The sequence below is a fragment of the Sus scrofa genome, chromosome 18, assembly GCF_000003025.6.
Source record: "Sus scrofa isolate TJ Tabasco breed Duroc chromosome 18, Sscrofa11.1, whole genome shotgun sequence".
Lineage (NCBI taxonomy): Eukaryota > Metazoa > Chordata > Mammalia > Artiodactyla > Suidae > Sus > Sus scrofa.
This window is the reverse complement of record NC_010460.4, coordinates 15,466,147-15,486,137: the sequence shown is the minus strand read 5'-3', so window position 1 is coordinate 15,486,137 and position 19,991 is coordinate 15,466,147. Positions and strand designations below refer to the sequence as shown.

At 40.7% G+C, this 19,991-nt stretch overlaps 1 protein-coding gene across 2 annotated transcripts in view; it reads left to right on the top strand.

Annotated features, from left to right (window-relative positions):
* EXOC4 (exocyst complex component 4) overlaps window positions 1–19,991 on the top strand; it is an 801,583-nt gene that overhangs the window by 420,597 nt on the left and 360,995 nt on the right. The window contains exon 11 of one of the 2 annotated variants that reach the window (XM_021078822.1): window positions 6,081–8,257. The exons of the other annotated variant lie outside the window; for it this stretch is intronic. Within the exon in view, the coding sequence (XP_020934481.1) occupies window positions 6,081–6,120 (40 nt within the window). The 3' untranslated portion in view covers window positions 6,121–8,257. Of the gene's footprint in view, window positions 1–6,080; window positions 8,258–19,991 lie in introns of those variants that run through there. 2 annotated transcript variants of the gene reach the window in all.

Sequence of the window (19,991 nt, the reverse complement as noted above, 5' to 3'; positions counted from 1 at the left end):
TGAATCTGACTAGGATCCATGAGGATGCAGGTTCGATCCCTGGCCTTGCTCAGTGGGTTAAGGATCCAATGTTGCCATGAGCTGTGGTGTAGATTGCAGATGCAGCTCGGATCTGGCGTTGCTGTGGCTCTGGTGTAGGACAGCAGGTACAGCTCCGATTTGACCCCTAGCCTGGGATCTTTCCTATGCCACAGGTGTGGCCCTAAAAAGACAAAAATAAATAAATAAATTAGGGCTTAGCTATTAGATTAGATGTACTCAAACAAGAACTAAACTGTTTAAAAATCTGAAGAAATTACTTAAGATGCAGTGTATAAAGACAAAAGATTAAGAAAAATAGGAAAGAAACTTAAAATATGTAGGATGCTGTGGCCCTTTGACAAAGGACCACGGATTTGTTGATGCTACTCCTATCTTGAAGTGGAGTCTCCAGCTTTGAAAATGGGCAGGTCTGTGACTGTTTGAACCAAGAGTGTGGCATAAATCATATTATGTCATCTCAGAGGTTAAGTTAGAAAAGGCTGTATGTCTTCCACCTTGTTTGCTGAAATAATTATTCTTGGAACCCTGAGCTGACAGGAAAGAAATCCAGCTACCCTGTGGCTCTGATGTCTTGAGGAATCCTTAACCGTATGGAGAGCCCAGTCCCAGCTCTCTGGGTCCCTCTTCGCTGTTTGAGTTTTCCCAGTGGAGGTGCCAGCCATCCTGAAGCAAACACAGACCACCTCTGCTCTGCCCTGTGAATGGCTCAACCCCAGAATGCTTGTTGTTACTAAGTTTTGGAGTGGTTTCTCACACGTCAGTAGGTAAGTGCAACAGACAAGATGAGAAGTTCTGACATCCCCCGAAAGACGTTTCCAAAGAAGATAATAGAAAGACTGGGAAAGAGGCCACATCTAAGGAAATAGAAGTTGAGAAATTTCCGGAAGTGATAAACATGTATCTTTGGATCCCAGAAGTGTAATGAATTGTAGGCAGGCAAGGTAGACGAAACTCATGCCTTAATGCAGCAGAATTAAACTGGAGAGCACTAAAGTCCAGGATATTAAAAGCAGACAGAAAGGGTAGATTACTTGCAAGTGGAGTACAACTACGTTAGTTGGCTTAGCAAAAAACTAGACACATCTCAGTCATTCATTGGTGGTGGAAGGATTGATAAATTCCTCAATATGTTACAGCAATAAAAAGCTTCCTATAGTACCCAGCAGGTGAAAAGTCATTGAATGGCAGCTTCGTATATCAAGGTGACTCAATCTCCCAAATATAACATGTGGTAAAGAATATGGTGTGATGGCATTTATATAAAGTCTAAAAATAGGAGCAACTGCACATATGGATATGTGCCTGTGCTCTTTAGCAATCCGTACATGTGCAAAATATAAAGACTTACTTTGAATGACAGACGTTGAAGTCTGTTGTTCTGGGAGTGGGAGTGAAGACGGAAGAGGAATGTAGTCATGCCCAGCACTTAATTCTGTGACATTTGCTTTCTCCAGCGGGGTAGCAACCACATGAGTATTTATTATGCTTTACCCTCATTTGTTTGCTTGAATACTTTACAATAAAAATTTGACCAACAACGTGAAGATTTAACGACGAGTAGTCATAGGACGCAGTGTGACATCTCCTTTAAGGAAGTACATACTTAGTCTGAAAGGATTTGCAGGATAGAGGTGAAGTAAATCCTGTCTACGTTTTGGTTTCAGTGGATATTTGAACTCATAGGAAAAAGATCAAAGCAGATGTGGCATAAAATCCGTTCTACTTGATTGAGAGATTTTGAGCCTTGGTGGATGTAGGGGAGGGGAGAAGGAAGTGAAATCAGAGAATAGAGAACAGTATGGCTGAGGACTTGCAATTGTTAGAAATGAGACATGTCGGCTGATAATGAGCAAGGTGCAATTGGAACTTTTACATCATTAGAGGTGCCATTGAAACACCTTTATGTTCATAAATTCTCCTGGTCTTCTGAATATCTTTAGTAATAAATAATCTGCTACATTTTGTTGAAGATGACTGTGTTTCATTTCTCTCACACCTGGCAGTCACTGCGATTTGTCAGCAATAAATGCAGTCTTGTGAGTGAGTGTTATCAGGAGAGAAAGGGGATGTGTATGGGGCTGGGAAGGAGAGCCTGGGAAGAGATAGGTGGGAAGTGAACAAGTTACTGATTATAAAATCGCTAAGAATACTGGATGTGAGGCTACCCTACCATCTTTATTCTCTCTCCAATGGTAATCTGGTCAAATGGATAAGAGCAGGTTACGGAGGTGAAAGCTTAGAGATTTACCTCAGTTTTAATAGCCTTTGGCAAAACTTGAGCTCAGTCTTCTAATTGGATCTTTGCAAAGAACAGGGACTCATTCAGATTATTTCAAGTGTTACGGCATGGATGCGATGTACAGTGGAGGGAGTTCCTGTTGCTGCTCAGTGGAAATGAGCCCAACTAGTATCCATGAGGACGCAGGTTCGATCCCTGGCCTTGCTCAGTGAGTCTGGTGTTGCCCTGAGCTGTGGTGTAGGTCGCAGACGTGGCTCTGATCCTGTGTTGATGTGGCTGTGTCGTAGGCCAGCAGCTGCAGCTCTGATTCGACCCCCAGTCTGGGAACTTCCATATGCTGCACCTGCAGCTCTAAAAAGAAAGGAAGAAAAAAAAAAAAGGGCAGGGGAAACAGGAATGACAGTAAACGTTGCAAAGCTGAGTAAGAAAGAGACAGCAGAACATGAGTGATGGCTGGCCCACCGATGCTGTCTCCTAGTAGATGATTCAACTAACTTTCATGATTGCTTTTTCCTCCTGGTAGTTTTATTTCCTCACAATTTAGGTTCTTTTAAAAATTCAGCTTACACATCCTGCTACATAGCACTGGGAACTATATCTAGTCACTCATGATGGAGCAGGATAATGTGAGCAAAAGGAATGTTTCCATGTATGTGTGACTGGGTCATCTTGCTGTACAGCAGGAAATTGGCAGAACACTGTAAACCACCTATAATGGAAAAAAATAAAAATCATAAAATTAAAAAATTCAACTTACATATCATAACGTTTCCACTGTTTCTCTACATCATAATCCTTTCGTTGTCCCCCCCACCACCAACTACCTTATTTCAATGTCAGCTTACTGACTGTAAGAATGTGCTCTTGGCTTTGAATTAGCTGCCATTGGATAAGATGTTTCCCCTTTGTCCAGTTAGCTCTAGCTTGGTAGGATGGACTCACACAGTGAAACAAGGTCTCTAGACTGACCCCATCAACAAGCACCTTAGGTGGATCAGATAACACTCAGTGACTGTGGCAGAGAATAAATTGATGTAATTTGTACGTCTAGTCATGTACGGGCCCAGACTGTGATTTCCATATAATCATCTAGGACAAACTGAGACTTGAATGGGCTCCTATGTTTTTGATAAGTCTCTAGGCAAAGAATATTTATGCTTTGTAATATTACTAAGTTTAGCAATTGGATTTCTCTACTGTCCTTATATACCCTCTACGTTGAGTTTTAAGTTTCTGTATTGGCGTTTGCCCCTCTCTCTGTTGGCTCCTTAGCTCCTTCCCTCCTCACCCCTCAGGACCTATTAGTGTAAGTACTAACTTTTCTCTAAACTGGATAAATTTTTCAGTCTGACCTTAAAATGTATTCAAGAAGTTGCTCATTATCTTAGCTTAACTAGCTATTAATCAGTTGCCATGAAATGTGCCTGAAAGAAAAGAGCCTGTTGGGTAAGGGTATTTATTCACATGAATATTTCAATTAAATCTTAAAATACTTGCGTATGCATCTAGCAAATGGTGTGCACAGACATATGTAAATTCCTTTAAGCAGCCTTAAAGAATATCTGTATTTGCCTTAAATCGCTCTTTAAATAGCTGGTCCAGAGTAGAACTATTTAGCATCACTTTACATGCCACTGAACTCAGAGTCAGAATCATGACTTAGACACCCTGTAATGCAAATGGCAATGCCTGGAGTTCATTGCATAATTTTGTAGGGATCTTCACCAAAACCGGGGAAAAGGTAGTATTTTTTATAGCATGATTAACTCTGAAAAAGATAGCCTTTTTGTGAAGCCAGCTAAAGATGGAATTCTGTTTGTAGGCACACAGTGTATAGAATGGGCATTATATAGTCTGTACATTTCCACATGTGTTTTTCCTGTGATCGGTGTCCATGGGTAATTAAACAGAAGTCTTCCGCAAAAATGGAAATATGTATTGAAAAAGTGGCAGCAATAAAACCATATCTTGCAGCTTTTCACTTTGAGTCCCAGTGGATTAGTGATTTCACTTTACACTGGAAATGGCAGTAGAGTGGTGATTATTGCTCTTTTGGGACTGATAAGAAAAGACATGGTGCCCAATTTTATTAGTCATTAGTATTCTCTGTTATAGAGGGTATGGGAAGCTCTGGAACTAAAAGAACATGCTCTGAACTTATTTTTTTAAACAAGTAAATGGTCTTTCAGTATCAGTAAAAATATAGTTTGTCTGCTTTAGAAAAATAAAAGCTTTCCATGTAATTTAGCTTGTCTGTCATTTTAAACATCTCAGAAGACCTATCCCTATGGTCCAGACCCATTTCTCTTTGTCAGGAGATGCTTCATTGGTTTCTGTGTGAAAGTTTTGACATTTTTATTACACTCTGAATACTCGAGAAACCAAAGGATGCCAATGGTGTCTCTCCTCCATGCCTCGAGCATCTGCAGTCTTCTGTCTATGCCCCGAACTTGTGCAGAGGTCCTCTTTCCATATGTATATTCTGTTATATTGCTATTGATCCAAATCATTTCTTCTGTATGCAACCCAGTACCTCTCATCTCCAGATTCATTGCTATGGGTCAAATAGTTTGGAAAAGAAATCCAGTCTCGAAAACTATGTTTCAGTCTCTAAGTAAAAGAGCCAGTACCTCCAGTAACCTCTTGATAAAGAGTGGCCGTGACCATGCTGAAATACTTTCTCTGATCCATTGAAGCTGCCTTCTTTAGTGTTCAGCAGTTCCTCTCGCATCTCTATTCTAGCACTTAGAAATGACAGAAAACTGGGCAGTCTCGTGGTCTAGTCTTAATATACCAGTTTAACCATGACAGCTATGAATTAATAAAGATCTTGACTACCAGTTTTCTTGACGAGAAGAAAAATCACTTTTCAAAATTCATCTTGCAGAGTTCCCATCGTGGCTCAGCAGTAAGAACCCAACTAGTATCCATGGGGACACGGGTTCAATCCCTGGCCTCTATCAGTGCGTTAAGGATCTGGTGTTGCCATGAGTCATGGAATAGGTCACTGATGCCACTCGGATCTCACATGGCTGCAGCTGTGGCTGTGGCATAGACCAGCAGCTGTAGCTCCGATTCCACCCCTAGCCTGAAATCTTCCATATGCCTCGGGTGCAGCCCTAGAAGGACACCCCCCCCAAAAAAAAAAAATCATCTTGCAGCAAAACTTTGTACAGACCCTCTTCAGGTAGCTTTTCTAAACCCCACACCTATGAGCCACAACAGCTGCTAAACATGTGTCCAGAGGCCCCATCTCGCTGTTTTTTCCTTGTTACACTCTTCCTCCCCTCGCTGCTGATGCTGACTCTGCTTCCTGGGACACGGGCCTTTCTCTGCTGGAGGCCTTTTCTTGAAGCACTTCTGCTAAATCAAGTAACTCGGTCTCTGAACAAATACATTTGTTTATAGTCTTTCCTTTTATACTGACTTGTCAAGACACAAGTATGTAAGCCGAACTTAACAATATATGAGAAATAGGAAGCTAAAGAAAATCGTGGCTCGGAAGTTCAGACAGAACCAGACTTGGTGTTGGTCCATGTCTCAGGTGGACTGAGGTGGGTGTTTTGAGCTTTCCAGTGGTCGGTGTAGACCTGCACATGTATCTCTCATGTGAATCCTTGTGTCACATGCAACACGTGCTATAACATAGCTGTGCTCTAACCACACCGGCCTCCTTTCAGTTTCTCAAACATGCCAAGCCCTTCCCCACCACAGGAAGGTTTCCAGCTTCACTGTCACCTGCCCAGGGACCCTTTGCTTGACTTGTTTATCGTCTGTCTCTCCCCATTACGTTCCGAAGCTACTTGAAGACCTGGGACCACGTGACCCTCAAAAGTTGAGCCTCCTCCCAACTAACCTATCGGCTTAGAGAAGACTTACTGTCATTTTGCAGTGGCTGGGACACAACCAAGACACTAGCAGCTTAAGTAAGTCTGGGTTGGTAATTGCTGTTACTGACAGCAACTTTTCTGGGCTTCATCATCAGTGATGCCATTAAGTTGTCTCAGCGTTTTAAAAGTTGACCATGCGGTTCTCGAGGCATCTGTATTACACTTATCTCAACAGTTATGTTGCGTGTGTATCAAATCCTATCATGGTAAAAAATAAAAGCCAAAGGACCATCCAGATTGGTTTATTACCCTGAAGTGTGGCTGTATGAGGGATTGCTTGAAATGCTATTGTCCTAAAGGAAAATTAACACAGAAATATGGGTCACATATTCTCCACATTTGTATTGTTTCTCAGGAAGCTGAAGAACAGAATGTGCCATTAATCAAGGAGCATTTAAAGCATGACATTCTAGATGTAAAATAAATGGATATTCCCTCTTAAATTTTGGTCTCTCTTCTATATAATCTTTCAGGTTTTGTTGTTGTTGTTGTTGACTTTGAAGTAACATAATCTGTGGGTTTCTTGAAAATAGCTGCTTTAGAGCAGTGCATTAATCCCACTCTCCTTCTCGCTGTGTTTCTGTTGTTACATTTATCACAATTTTATTTTCATTTATCAGTTTACATGTCAACCTCCCTTATTAAACTCTGAAGGCAAAAATTCTCATATGTCAACGTCCTATGCCTGGGACATTATTAGTTTAGTTTTCAGAGATTCTTTTTAAATGATACCACAAATGGCTCCATCAGTCATTTGCAGTGTATTTCTTTAACAGACATTATTGGGAACCAACTTTGTGCTAGGACTGTTATCTGCTGGAAGGAAATTTGTTATAAACATAAGCCTGCAGTTGAGAATTACCTCAACTCCAATGAGAATTACTTATGGGGAGTTCCCACTGTGGCACAGTGGGTTAAAAATCCAACTGCAGCAGCTTGGATTGCTGAGGAGGTACAGGCTTGGCATAGCTTGCAGCAGTGGCTCAGAGTCAGTCCGTGGCCTGGGCACCTTCCGTATGCTGCAGGTGTGGCCATAAAAAGAAAAAGGAAATAATAAAAAAGAATTACTGAGTGACTTTAAAACCAACACAAGAGTTCCTGTTGAGGTTCAACGGGTTAAGAACCCAGTGCTGTCTCTGAGGATGTGGCTTCGATCCCTGGCCTCACACAGTGGGTTAAGGATCCAGTGTTGTCACAAGCTACAATTTAGGTTGCATATGCAACTCGGATCCAGCATTGCCATGGCTCTGGTGTAGGCTGGCAGCTGCAGCTCCAATTTGACCTCCAGCCTGGGAACTAACATATGCTGCAGGTATGGCCCTGAAAAGAAATAAACTAGAGCCGACACACATTCCTGGGCTCCATTCCTGGTGATGCTGATACTTTAAGGTAAGGCCCAGGACCTGGGAAGCGGTTGTGTTAAAGCTCCCAGGGTAATTCTCATGTACCCTCAGGGTTGAGAGACAACAGTGGTCCTTTCCCTAGACTGGTTGGTCTTCCTTACCTGTTGTCCTTATCTTTATTTCTGTTGTTCCTTTTCTTTGTTCTCCTTCTTGGAGACAAACTAGAAATTGAGGAAATGGGGAGATGTAGTGTCTTACTTTAAAGCTTAAGGAATGGGAAGGCACTGTAACCGAGATTAATTATCTCGTTTAGCTCTTACAGTAACACTGTGAGGTAAATATTATTCCCTTTCAAAATTCCCCCATAGATCACTACAGATGATAAAATCTAAGGTCGCACGCACATCTAATGAGTGGTAAAGTGTGGTTCAGAAACCAGAGTTGAATAACTCAAGAGCCCCCCTTCTTGTCTCTCAATATAACCAGCTGTACCTTAAGACTGAAAGTAGTTGTTTTAAAAACGTGTTGTGGAGTTCCCGTTGTGGCGCAGTGGTTAACGAATCCGACTAGGAACCATGAGGTTGCAGGTTCGGTCCCTGCCCTTGCTCAGTGGGTTAACGATCCGGCGTTGCCGTGAGCTGTGGTGTAGGTTGCAGACGCGGCTCGGATCCCGCGTTGCTGTGGCTCTGATGTAGGCCGGTGGCTACAGCTCCGATTCAACCCCTAGCCTGGGAACCTCCATATGCCGCAGGAGCGGCCCAAGAAATAGCAACAACAAAAACAACAAAAAAGACAAAAAAAAAAAAAAACGTGTTGTGCTACCTGCCTGTACATTTTGTTTTAAGAACAATGAAAAGATGCACAGTTGAATGCTTCATTTAAAAAAAAGCTCAAATGCTCTCTGAAAGAAAAAGATGAAGTGCACTTTATATTTGTGACCTATGATTTTTTTTTTCCCCCCTCTTGCTCTGTGTATCAGTGCCTCTCCCTGGAAAAGAGCCTTAGGCTATTTTTAAAGACCTTGTTGAGTGGAGATGTAAAGAAGAAGCATAGAGATATTGTACAACTTTATTTTTAGCACTACAGACTATGTATCTACCTCTCAAACTCAGGAAAATAGCTCCCAACATTCAGTGGACCCGTTACTCTGTACCAAGATCTGATGTCGTGTTTGTTCTTGTGTCACATATGTTGGCTCTTGTTTTTCTCTCTTGATGCTTTTTGAGTCCATGCATTGAGATTTTAGAAAGAATGTTAACGTTTAAGGGTTGGTGGTTAATGTATTTGTGTGTGTTGGGTGTCTGTAATATGGAAATTGAAAATAGGGTCATTATTAATCAATTAGTCAATAGAAGTAGGCAGATGCTTTCTCAGTTCTATGCCATGCACGTATTATTTCTTATAAAACTGTGCACTAACCCAAGGTTGCTTTTTAAAAGTACTGTTATTTTTTAAGGACTGTTATTGTTTAGTATCAACCTTCTTGTAAACGAGCCACACTGATAGATAAGATATTAATATTTGCAAGGGTGGAAGTAGAACACGCATTGAAGAGGCTAGGGTGAAATGTATTTACAGAGGAATTGTATTTACTTTCAGACTGTTTAAAGATTCATATTCTTAAACTCCGCTCTGCTTGGGATGCCCTTCACCTTTAGCCCTTTGAATAAATTGATATTCATCCCTCAGGTCCACTCCTCCTCCTTAGAGCTTTCTGGGCCTGACCCTTTTGGGCTGAATCAGTATTTGTTCCTCTAATAGCTCCCTGTAGTGATTTACTGAAGTGTGAGAATTCTCAGCTAAATGTGAGCTCTTTCATGTAAGGACCATCTCTAGGAGCCCCAGTGGAGTCTGAAGATTATACACTAAATGGTTGATTTTTGGTTTAAGGAATAAAGTTTATGATTTGCCTTTGCAGTGGAAAATATATTAGAGTAATTTTGCATTATATAGCTGTGAGCAACATACACCATAACTCTCGGTTTTAGAAAAACTGAGGTCCAAAGCAGCTGTATTGCTTGCTAAAGTTATACAGAATGTTCCTTAAACTGAGTTGGCACTGTGTTCATTTCTCTTTCCCTCCTATGTACTTTTCAAGACCAGCATTTGCCAAACTATGCTGCACAGACACTAGGGCCTTAGGCTATGGAACTGGAGTCATGTCCAGTAAAGGAGAATGTGTAATATTGGGAGAAAAAAACCTTCAGTTAAAGAAAATTTAATGGTTTAAAAAACAAAAACAAACAAACAAAAAACTCCAGGACTCTTCTGAACTATAATGGGCTCAAGTGCATATTGCCAAAGAGATGGCTATAGCATGCAGTGTTTTGCAAAGTCATATATTAACACAACCCCTCTTTAAAATTTCTCTTCTCTTAAAAAACTATTTTTTTTTGAAAGATACGATTTAGAGGAGCTGTACTGAATGAATTCTGTCTGATGTTCATAAGTTATTTATGTCAAAGTCATCTTGACTTTGTATGTGAACAAAAGAAATGGAAAAATATTGGTTGTGGGTTTTTTTCCTGGATTTGGCTCCGACTTACTCCGTGAGTTTTGACAGATTCCAAAATGGCAGGAAATTGTTTCCGTAGTATCTGTTGGGAGAACATTTAAATTTATCAAATTCAAATCCTAGGCTTAATATGATTTCCAGTTTAATTACAAGGGGGTCGTTAGAGGTAGTTATATTGTGATTTGAGAAGGCACCCTCAGAAAGCTAATAGAGATTGGAGGTTTGGGGAGAGGACCCACAGCACTAGTCATAGAGAGAAAGAACCCGTGAGTGTCCAGGATCATCAGTGCGAGGCAGTATAAATGCTGTCGCTACGTGGGTTCATAATGGTAGAAGGGACAGTTGAGTTTTTATAGCTTCCCCAAGGGAAGAAGTAGCTTCATTTGGTTAAATGTGGCCTGGAATAAAACATCCACACAAAAGAAATTGTGGATTTCAGTAGGAGAAATTGACTCATGCTGAATGGTCTCTCTGGACTGGAAAGGGAAGGGAGAGCTCTAGCTGGGAGTTAGTGTGGGAGGAGTGTGCCTCAGGCCCCCAGACTCTGCTGTCTTCTAGCTTTATGACCTCAGGCAACTCCATCTCTCTGTTTACTTAAGAGAAAAGTGGGAGGTCTTACCTAATATGACTGATTCTATGATACCGAGCTGGGAGGGTCAAAGAAAGGAAGGCAGACTTGTCTGCACAGTTGATTTTTGAAGGAGCATGTTAGAGACATGATCACAGACTGATTTTTTTTAACTTTTTAAAAAATTATTATTAACGTATAGTTGATTTGCAATGTTCCATCATGTTCTGTTGTACAACAAAGTGACCCAGTCACACACGTTTCCCTGTGCTATACAGTAAGGTCCCATTGCCCATCCATTGCGGATATAACTGTTTGCATCCCCCAAACCCCCAAAATGCCCATCCCTCCCACTCCCTCCTGACCTGGGAACCCCAAATCTGCTCTTCTTGGCCATACTCTCATTTTTGAATCAATATGTTAGAAACATGATCACAGACCGATTTTTAAACATTCCAGATTTGGTAGTCTGATTGAATTTTTATTCATAAAAATACTTTAGGTTTTTTTTAATATAAAAATACTGCCATTGTTTGAAACAATAAAAAAAAATCTATCTTTGGAATTACCTTAGAGGAAATTTAAAGACCCCCAAATTAAGTACAATTGTTTTATGTAGTTATAAATATTTATATATACTTATGTATATTTTGTGTGTGTATATATTTTTAATATCGGATGATAGTGCCTAATTTGTTTACTGCTTCACTCATTAGGCTGAGGTTTGAATGGTTTGAAATAGTCAAAAAGTCTGTAGCAAACAAAGTAAAGTTAACCATTGGAATTTCCCATCATGGCTCAGCAGGAATGAATCCAACTAGCATCCGTGAGGATGCAACTAGCATCCATGAGGACGCAGGTTCAATTCCTGGCCTCGCTCAGTGGGTTGAGGATACAGCAGTGCTGTGAGCTGTGGTGTAGGTTTCAGACGAGGCTCAGATCTGGCATTGCTGTGGCTGTGGTGTAGGCTGGCAGCTGTAGCTCTGATTTGACCCCTAGCCTGGGAACTTCCATATACCGTGGGTGCAGCCCTAAAAAGGCAAAAAGGAAAAAAAGAAATGTTACCATTTAATTTTTTGAAGACAGCTCCTAAAAATGATGCTAGAATAGTTTTAACAGTGACCACAGCTCTGCAATAAATATCTAATACCCATAAGCAAGTACTTTGGAAACTTAACTCTTACTTAGATGTTTAAATTCTCATATGTTATCTAAAAATAGCTATCTTAGAGCATGTTCGTATCTGGTGAAATAAACAGAAAGGACCAGGTAAGCAAAGGCTTGAGAATCAGAATGCAGAAATAGGTATCAATGAAAACAAACAGTATCTTTGAATTTATAAGTGGTACTACACCAAAGGGTTAGAAATACCTAGAGAGTCTTAATTTTCCAAGTTGAATTTTTCCCTGAGTAATTAAAATTGCAATGTAGTCTTAGGCTTTAGAAATTTCCCATTAGCTGAATAGCTCTTACACATCCTCAAAAAGATCTGTGCAGAGCGTAATAGAATTGCATAATTCACAATCTAAGATAGGATAATTCGAACGGGAGCTGAGCTGAAGCATAATATTACCTTAAAGATTTTAATGAAGGGGAATATTAACACCATTAAACAAGATCAACAAGATCAAAAGCTAATAATCAAATCGTCTTTAAGCACTGTTAAAGCGTTTGCTTCCACTGAGGCTTTGCTGGGCCGACTGTGATTTTTACTTGTATATTAAATTATACTTTCTCCTAGATAGCATTGAGCTAGAAGTTCAGTGCATTTGTAACTTTAGAAATGATGAAACTTAATTTTAAGTAAAAGTGCAGCATTCACCTGTCCTTTCTCTTGGTGTGCGAATGGATTTTCCTACCAGCTATTTTGAATGAATGCCCCTTCAGAACCACCATCCACGTGTATGTATGCGTGTCTCTGTGTGTGAAAAAATACACATGTATGTATATACACCTTTCCATTTGATTAGTTCCACTGGCCTCAATATAATAAAATTATGATGATGAAAACATCTGATTAAACACCTTTCAGCATGGTACTGTCCTTCTCCTTGATAGGAATTTACAAACTTGGTTTATCAATAACAAAAGCATCCTACAGATGTGGTAGACACACACACACACACACACACACACACACACACACACACACACACATTTGTATGTGTATCAGTGTTTACATTTGTACACATATCCAGACTCCTAAGTCAAGTTCAGACATGGTTGACTAATGAATATACAGATTAGCGCTTTCCAAATTTATTTCCTATAGAAATATACTGTGTACCATCTTTTAAAAAAGTATAAAAGCAGCAGATGAGAAAAATTTTAGTAATATACTTTATTTCACCCAGTGCCTCCAAAGTATCGTTTCAACCTGTAATCCACATAAACATTATTATTAAGATAGTTTACATTTTTTTTTTCATACTAGATAGAACTGTGTACTGTACATCTCAGTTTGACTCGCCACATTGGAAGTGCTTACTGGGGACGTGTGGCTTGTGGCTACTGTGCTGGACAGTGCACAGCGAGATGCTCGTCCGTGTGCACATGCAGCATGAGTTGCAAGGAAGATGGGGATTTTGAGAATAAGGAAGTTAAGATGAAGTCGTAGGGTGTTCCCATTGTGGCGCAGTGAGAACGAATCCGACTAGGAACCATGAGGTTGAGGGTTTGATCCCTGGCCTCACTCAGTGGGTTAATGATCTGGCGTTGCCGTGAGCTGTGGTGTGGGTCACAGACGCGACTCGGATCCTTTGTTGCTGTGGCTCAGGCATAGGCCGGCAGCAACAGCCCCGATTAGACCCCTAGCCTGGGAACCTCCATATGCCACAGATGGGGCCCTAAAAGAACCAAAGACAAAAAAAAAAAAGAAAAAAAAAAAAAAAGATGAGGTCATAGATGGTTTAACAGCCTCTCCAGTAATCACTGCTTCTCTACTATAGGAAGTGGAAAAGAAACACAGGGCAGGAGTTCCCATCGTGGCTCAGAGGAAATGAATCTGGCTAGCATTCATGAGGATGCGGGTTCAATCCCTGGTCCTGCTCAGTGGATTAAGGATCCAGCATTGCCCTGAGCTGTGGTGTAGGTCGCAGATGCAGCTCGGACTGGCGTTGCTATGGCTGTGGCGTAGGCTGGCGGCTGTAGCTCTGATTTAACCCCTAGCCTGGGAACCTCTATATGCCGTGGGTGCGGCTCTAAAAAAGACAAGGAAGAAAAAAAAAAGAAAAAAAAGAAAGAAACACAGGGTAGAAAAAAAAAAAAAGACAGCTTCCTAGGAGTTCTCTTGTGGCATAGTGGGTTAAGGATCCAGTGTCGTCACTTGTGTGACTAGAGTCGTTGCTGGGCATGGATTTGATCCCTGGCCTGGAACTACCACATGCTGTTGGTGCAGCCAAAAAAAGAAAAAAAAGAAAAAAAAAAAAAAAGACAGCTTCCTCAATGTATGTGGACACAAGGAATATCTGCCAAAAGAGCTGTCTATGTTATTTTTCTTTCTTTGCTAACAGCAACATTTTTCAAATTCAAATTAGGGATGAGAACCATAGAAATTTCTAGTCCTTGCTGATTCCTTCTCGGGTTGGGGAGGAAAAGTACTCCTGTTTCCCAGCTGCAGGAGGCCTCCACACACATTCCTGGTGCTGAGGGCTGGGACCAAGCTTCCTGTGGGAGGTGCACCGTTATTTGAATAGTTTTCTTCGCAAAAGATTATGCACCTGCACACTCAGGCCTAGTTAATATGAATATAGAACAGAGTATAAAAAAGGTCTTAGCTGAGGGCTTCATATCAGAATACCCTAAGCTAGGTGCTTAGTCAACAGAAATGTATTTCTCACACTGACGGAAGTTGTACATCTAAGATGAGGTTGCCAGCTTAGTGGAGTTCTGGCTTTTAGATCTGGCTTGTCTTTTTGCTTTGTCCTCACATGATAAAAAGGGGGGAAGCTCTCCTGACTCTTCCTTTTCTTATAAGGATACTAATCCCTCAGGAGGCTGTACCCCTGTGACTTCATGAAAATCTAATATAGACCTCATTACCTCCCAAAGGTCCCATTTCCAACCATCACATTGGGGATTAAAACTTCACATGTGAACTTGGGTGTTGGGGGCACAAGCATTCAGACCATACCATGGGAATTGCTTTCCTACCGCAAACTTCCAGCATCTCCATTCCTAGTAAACCAGAGTTCTTAGAATATTTTGTGTGTGTATGCACTTAGTGGCCATTCCCTGCCTCTCATTTTACAAAATCAGTATAAAATTGAAGCCAAGAGAATCATTTTTTTTTTTTTTCTTTTTGTCGTTGTTGCTATTTCTTGGGCCGCTCCCGAGGCATATGGAGGTTCCCAGGCCAGGGGTTGAATCGGAGCTGGAGCCGCTGGCCTACACCAGAGCCACAGCAACTCGGGATCCGAGCCGTGTCTGCAACCTACACCACAGCTCACGGCAACGCCGGATCGTTAACCCACTGAGCAAGGGCAGGGACCGAACCCGCAACCTCATGGTTCCTAGTCGGATTCGTTAACCACTGCGCCACGACGGGAACTCTGAGAATCATTTTTGAATTGTCAAGTGCTTTGAAGGGTTTGTGTTGAAGCTTTTACTGGTAAAATTATAGAACTCAGCTTGATACCAGCGATTACTTAAGAAAATGCCAGAGGAAAATCCACTGGCCTCTCTCAGTGGGTTAAGCATCCAGCATTGCTGTAAGCCGTGGGGTGGGTCGCAGATGCGCCTTAGATTCAGCACTGCCATGGCTGTGGTGTAGACCTGCAGCTGCAGCTCTGATCCAACCCCTAACCTGGGAACTTCCATATGCTGCTGGTACGGCCCTAAAAAGAAAAAAAGAAAAGTTGACAAGGATGTACTAATTAGATTAACACTCTCTTATTTTAAAGTAGATTACAGAAATCTGCTTGGTTTTCTCTCAAGTCCCAAATTCTTAAACTTTGCTGTCATTTTTGGTTTCTGACAGACTTGAGGACCTGAAATTCTGATTATCTTAAGTGACAGTGGGCAGTTACTTCGATAATGGAATAATAGAATTAATATCTAAAATTTGTATGGTGCTTTATAGTTCATGTGATTTATACAATAAGTGCTTTATTGAAATCTAATGAGAACCTTCAGACTCAGAAATGTTGAGGCAGGACCACACAGCCATCAGCTAAGGCAAATCCTACTTCTCACTGGAGATCTGTTGCTCCTTCTATTATAATGCAGGTGAATCTTCCTGACCTAAAAGAATTAGTATTAAGAAGAAGATGACAAAAAAGTAGACTCTGTGGTCAATACAGGAAAGAGGGATTCCTTGTAAGTGACTTAGTAAACTAAAATGAGGAGTTTGAGGCATTTATCATCACAAAGTCTTCTTTTGTTTTTAGTACTAAATTTTGGAAAGAACAAAGATGTTAGGTGGTTTGGGGGGTTTACCTAGTCCAAATAAAAACATTTCTTAGTACATCACTGGAAAAAAGAAGTTAACATGGCTCAGCATTGCTCGAAGGAAAGAAAGCAATCAGAAGGCAGTCTTTAGGGCATCAGCCTGCTGTGGCCTCCTTTGCTTGGCAAAGCAATAAAACTATTTTTTTCTCCTTGCCCACCACCCCCCAAAAAAGGGAAAGAAGCAATCAGTACATTTATTCTTTTACTGCTCTTTAACTATATTTTTACACTTTGTCATTTTATTATGTTAGTTATACATCAGTAGTAACTATTCAAAATATACATACAAAGATGTTCCTTACACTCTTATTTACAGTAGCCCCCAATGGAAACAACAAAATGCCTCAGAGTAGGGGAATGACTAAAGAAAATGATGACATATTCATACAATATAATGATCACGCAACCACTAAAAAATTTTCAGAAGAAACTTAATAACGTGAGAAAAGGTCATGTTACAATGTAAATGTTTAAATAAAAGAAGAAAATTCAAAATTATAGGTAAGTATGCTCCTGATGATGTCAGTTAAATGGGAAGAAAAATGTTTCTTAACACCTGCACTTCACTGGGTCTGTGATGTCTTACCACCTATTTTCAACTTTTGTTCTTTTCTTACATTCAACTAGTTTTCATGTGAATAGGAAATATATTAAGGAAGGGGACAAGGAACGGCTGTCCATTTTTTTTGGTTATCCTGGTGGACTTAGCATAAAATTTTGGAGCATTATTTTACTGATTCTAATGAAGGTATGTATATCCTAACCGTGGATCAAATAAGCTCTTTAAAGGGCAATGCTTTTGCAATCTCTGTTCTCCCCAGATTATTATTTTTTTTAATGTAAAAATTCAACCTTTATTGGAAATGCATTTCTTTTTTTTAAATTACTCAATGAATTTTATTACATTTATCGTTGTACAATGATCATCACGACCTACTATTTATTGAGCAATAAATTATTTCATTCTGGAGAACAAACAGACAAGAGTCTTTTCCATCATGGAGCTTGAATTCTGGTGGGGGAGTTGCTTCTGTTTTATTACAGGCCCTGTGCTAGGTACTTGTATTCTCTCAGAAGTCTCATAGCAACTTATGGCATTACCACTATTTGCAGTTCAAAGTTGAAGAAACTGAGTCTCAGTAAGTTGTTCAAGACAATGCAACCAGTCACCAACAGGAGCTGGTAACAGTACTTAAACCTTGTTTGTTCTGTCCCCTTCACCGAATAGCTCCGCAGCTATATATCGTCTCCCGTGGTCACGGTCTTTTTAAGAATACCTCACCGGCATTAAATGATGTTAAAACTGTAAGTTTGCTCATCATTCTGTTGCTTTTGTTCAGAGAAGTCATTTCGTAGTATTGGGCTTGATTATGTCTTCAAAAGAAATTACATCTGATATGTTTATTCTGATCTGGTAGCACAAATGATTGCTTCCCCTCAAAAACGCCAGGAAGGTTCTTATTGGGCACTCCCTTCAGAACAGGGGTTCTGATAAGCAATTGCCTTTTTAATAGTGTGTCTGTGTAATAGCAGAGGACAGCCAATTATAATCAGGCAGTGTCTGCCATTTGACATGGAGGGGTGCTATAGAAATACTTGGACTTGGTGAAGGACTAGCCTTCAAGAGATGGCATCAAGAGAAAAAAAAAAAAAAAGGATACGAAGGGGAAGGCAGTTTCACACATTATTGATGAGCTACAGGGAAAAGTTCTGCAAAGTGATTATTAGCAGTGGCCTGTCACCAGGCTCTGCCCTAGCAGGTTAGAATTGTTATCTGCCAAGTTGTTAAGATACCTTGTTTCTCATCCCATCAAGGTTTCGATTCCATCTGATTACATCTGCCAATAGAAGAAGGGGCCTAATTGTATTTAGTATGTTTTGGGCCAAACTTTAGTAACTCCGGGGTTATATCCAGTCATTGCCTACATGAGTTCAGCATTGTTTTTAAGATTTCCTGTGTTGGAATCAGCACTATCCTAATTTGATTTCTATTTCATTTTTAGGGAGGCATGGGATTTTAGTGCAGTGGTGAGAAGCTCTGGCTCTGTAACCAGATGCCTTGGTGCCAATCTCTTCCTAGCTGTGAAACCCTGGACAGATGAATTCATCTCTCATTGACTCAGTCTCTTCCTACGTTAAACGGGGAGAGCAGTAGAATCTGCTTGATAGGATTTTCGTGAGTAAAGCTCTTAGATGAGTCCCTGGCCCGGGCTCTGTGGACAGTTGTGATTGTCTATGTTCTTACTGTCACAGACACGTCATCAAGGCCAATTTCATTGGTGTCCATTATCCTCTTAGCATCAAATGGCAGATGAACAAGAGCCTTTCCTCTTAGAGTCTCAGTCCTTTGTTTGTGAGTGTTGAGACATTTGTATCAACCATAAAAGAACTTGTGAATTTTATAAAACACTGCATGTAGTAGTAGTCAGGCATTTAGAACAGAATATTTGATATTTTAGTTCTGGCTGCTGTAACACAAATATTATTGACTGGGTGCCTTACAACAACAGATACTGATTTTTCATAGTTCTAGAAGCTGGAGGTCCAAGATCAAAGTGCTGGCAGATCCGCGTCTGATGAGGTCCTGTTTGATGATTCGCAGGTGGCCACCTTCTTGGTGTATCTTCACATGGCTGAAGGAGAGAATATTTCTCTGAGAAAAGGGCACTAATCTCATTCTTGAAGCCTCCACCTTTGTGACCTAATTACTGCCTAAAATTCCTACCTCCAGGAGTTGCTGCTGCTGTGGCACGGCGGGTTAAGGGTCTGGTTGTTACTGCAGCTGTGGCTCAGATCCAGTCCCTGGCCTGGGAACTTCCATAAGTTGGGAGTTCAGCAAAAAAAAAAAAAAAAAAAAAAAAATTCCTGCCTCCAAATATCTTTGCACGGGGGGTTATCAGGACTTTAACTTACACATCTGGGGGACATGCAAGCATTTAGTCCACAGCACTTGGGAAGAAGCATAGCGGGAACAGCACAGGTAATGGTGGGGCAGACCTTGCAGATACACTTATCTTCTGACCTTTGAGGCACCTTCCCGTGTCTGCTCACTTGCTTACGGACTTGGGTCAGTGCAGCTGCTGTGGCTCCCGCTGTGTCTGGAGATCACGCTCAGTGGTGAGATGATTTGGATGTGAAAACTAGTTGGGATATAAATTGGTAGGTGCAGATACAAACCGCTACTATGTGAGACCTATCCTGTAACCTCACCTGCTTTTGTTGTGCAGTCCATCAGAGACAAAGAAGAATATTCCAGGGCAGCTGCCGCTAATTTCATTTTCCATTGTGTTACTTTGACATGACTGCCTCATTCTTTTCATTTTCCTTTTTAAAAGTAATCCTAAATCAGACAGCCATGTCACGTGAAGTTTCAAATTAGACTCCATAGGGCTGAATTTTAACAACCAAAAAAAAAAAAAAAAAAAAAGAAGGAAAAGCTATCGCTAACAGTATATCAAACATATTACAAAGTGAAGGAAGGAGAGGGGAAAATTAAGCACACTATTGGTAAAGTGGAGTTCAAGGGCTGGGGGGGTGGAGGGGGGGTGGGTACAATATGCCACACTGTCCCCATAGAACAGCAATGATAGAAAATAAACTGTATCATTTTTACTGACTTGTTCTATTGGTGATTGAGGCATTTCAGTGCACAACCAGGAAAATAATAGGTTATTTTCACGATGGTAGAAGTTTAACAAATGCTCAATCATTCACCTACATCATCACTGTCGTTGGCGAGAGCTTTACTATATGATATTGATGCTTTGCTTCTTTCTTATGGCCGTATTCTTTTCAGATTCAATCTGTCTGCAATGGGCCACTAAACATTTCAATTTGCTACCTGTAGAGCCGGATTGCAGTGCTCAGACTGAAATAAGAGAGAAATGGATTTCGTGAAACTCAAAAGGAGAGGGTTTCATGGATTTTTGTAGAAGGATGCACAGAC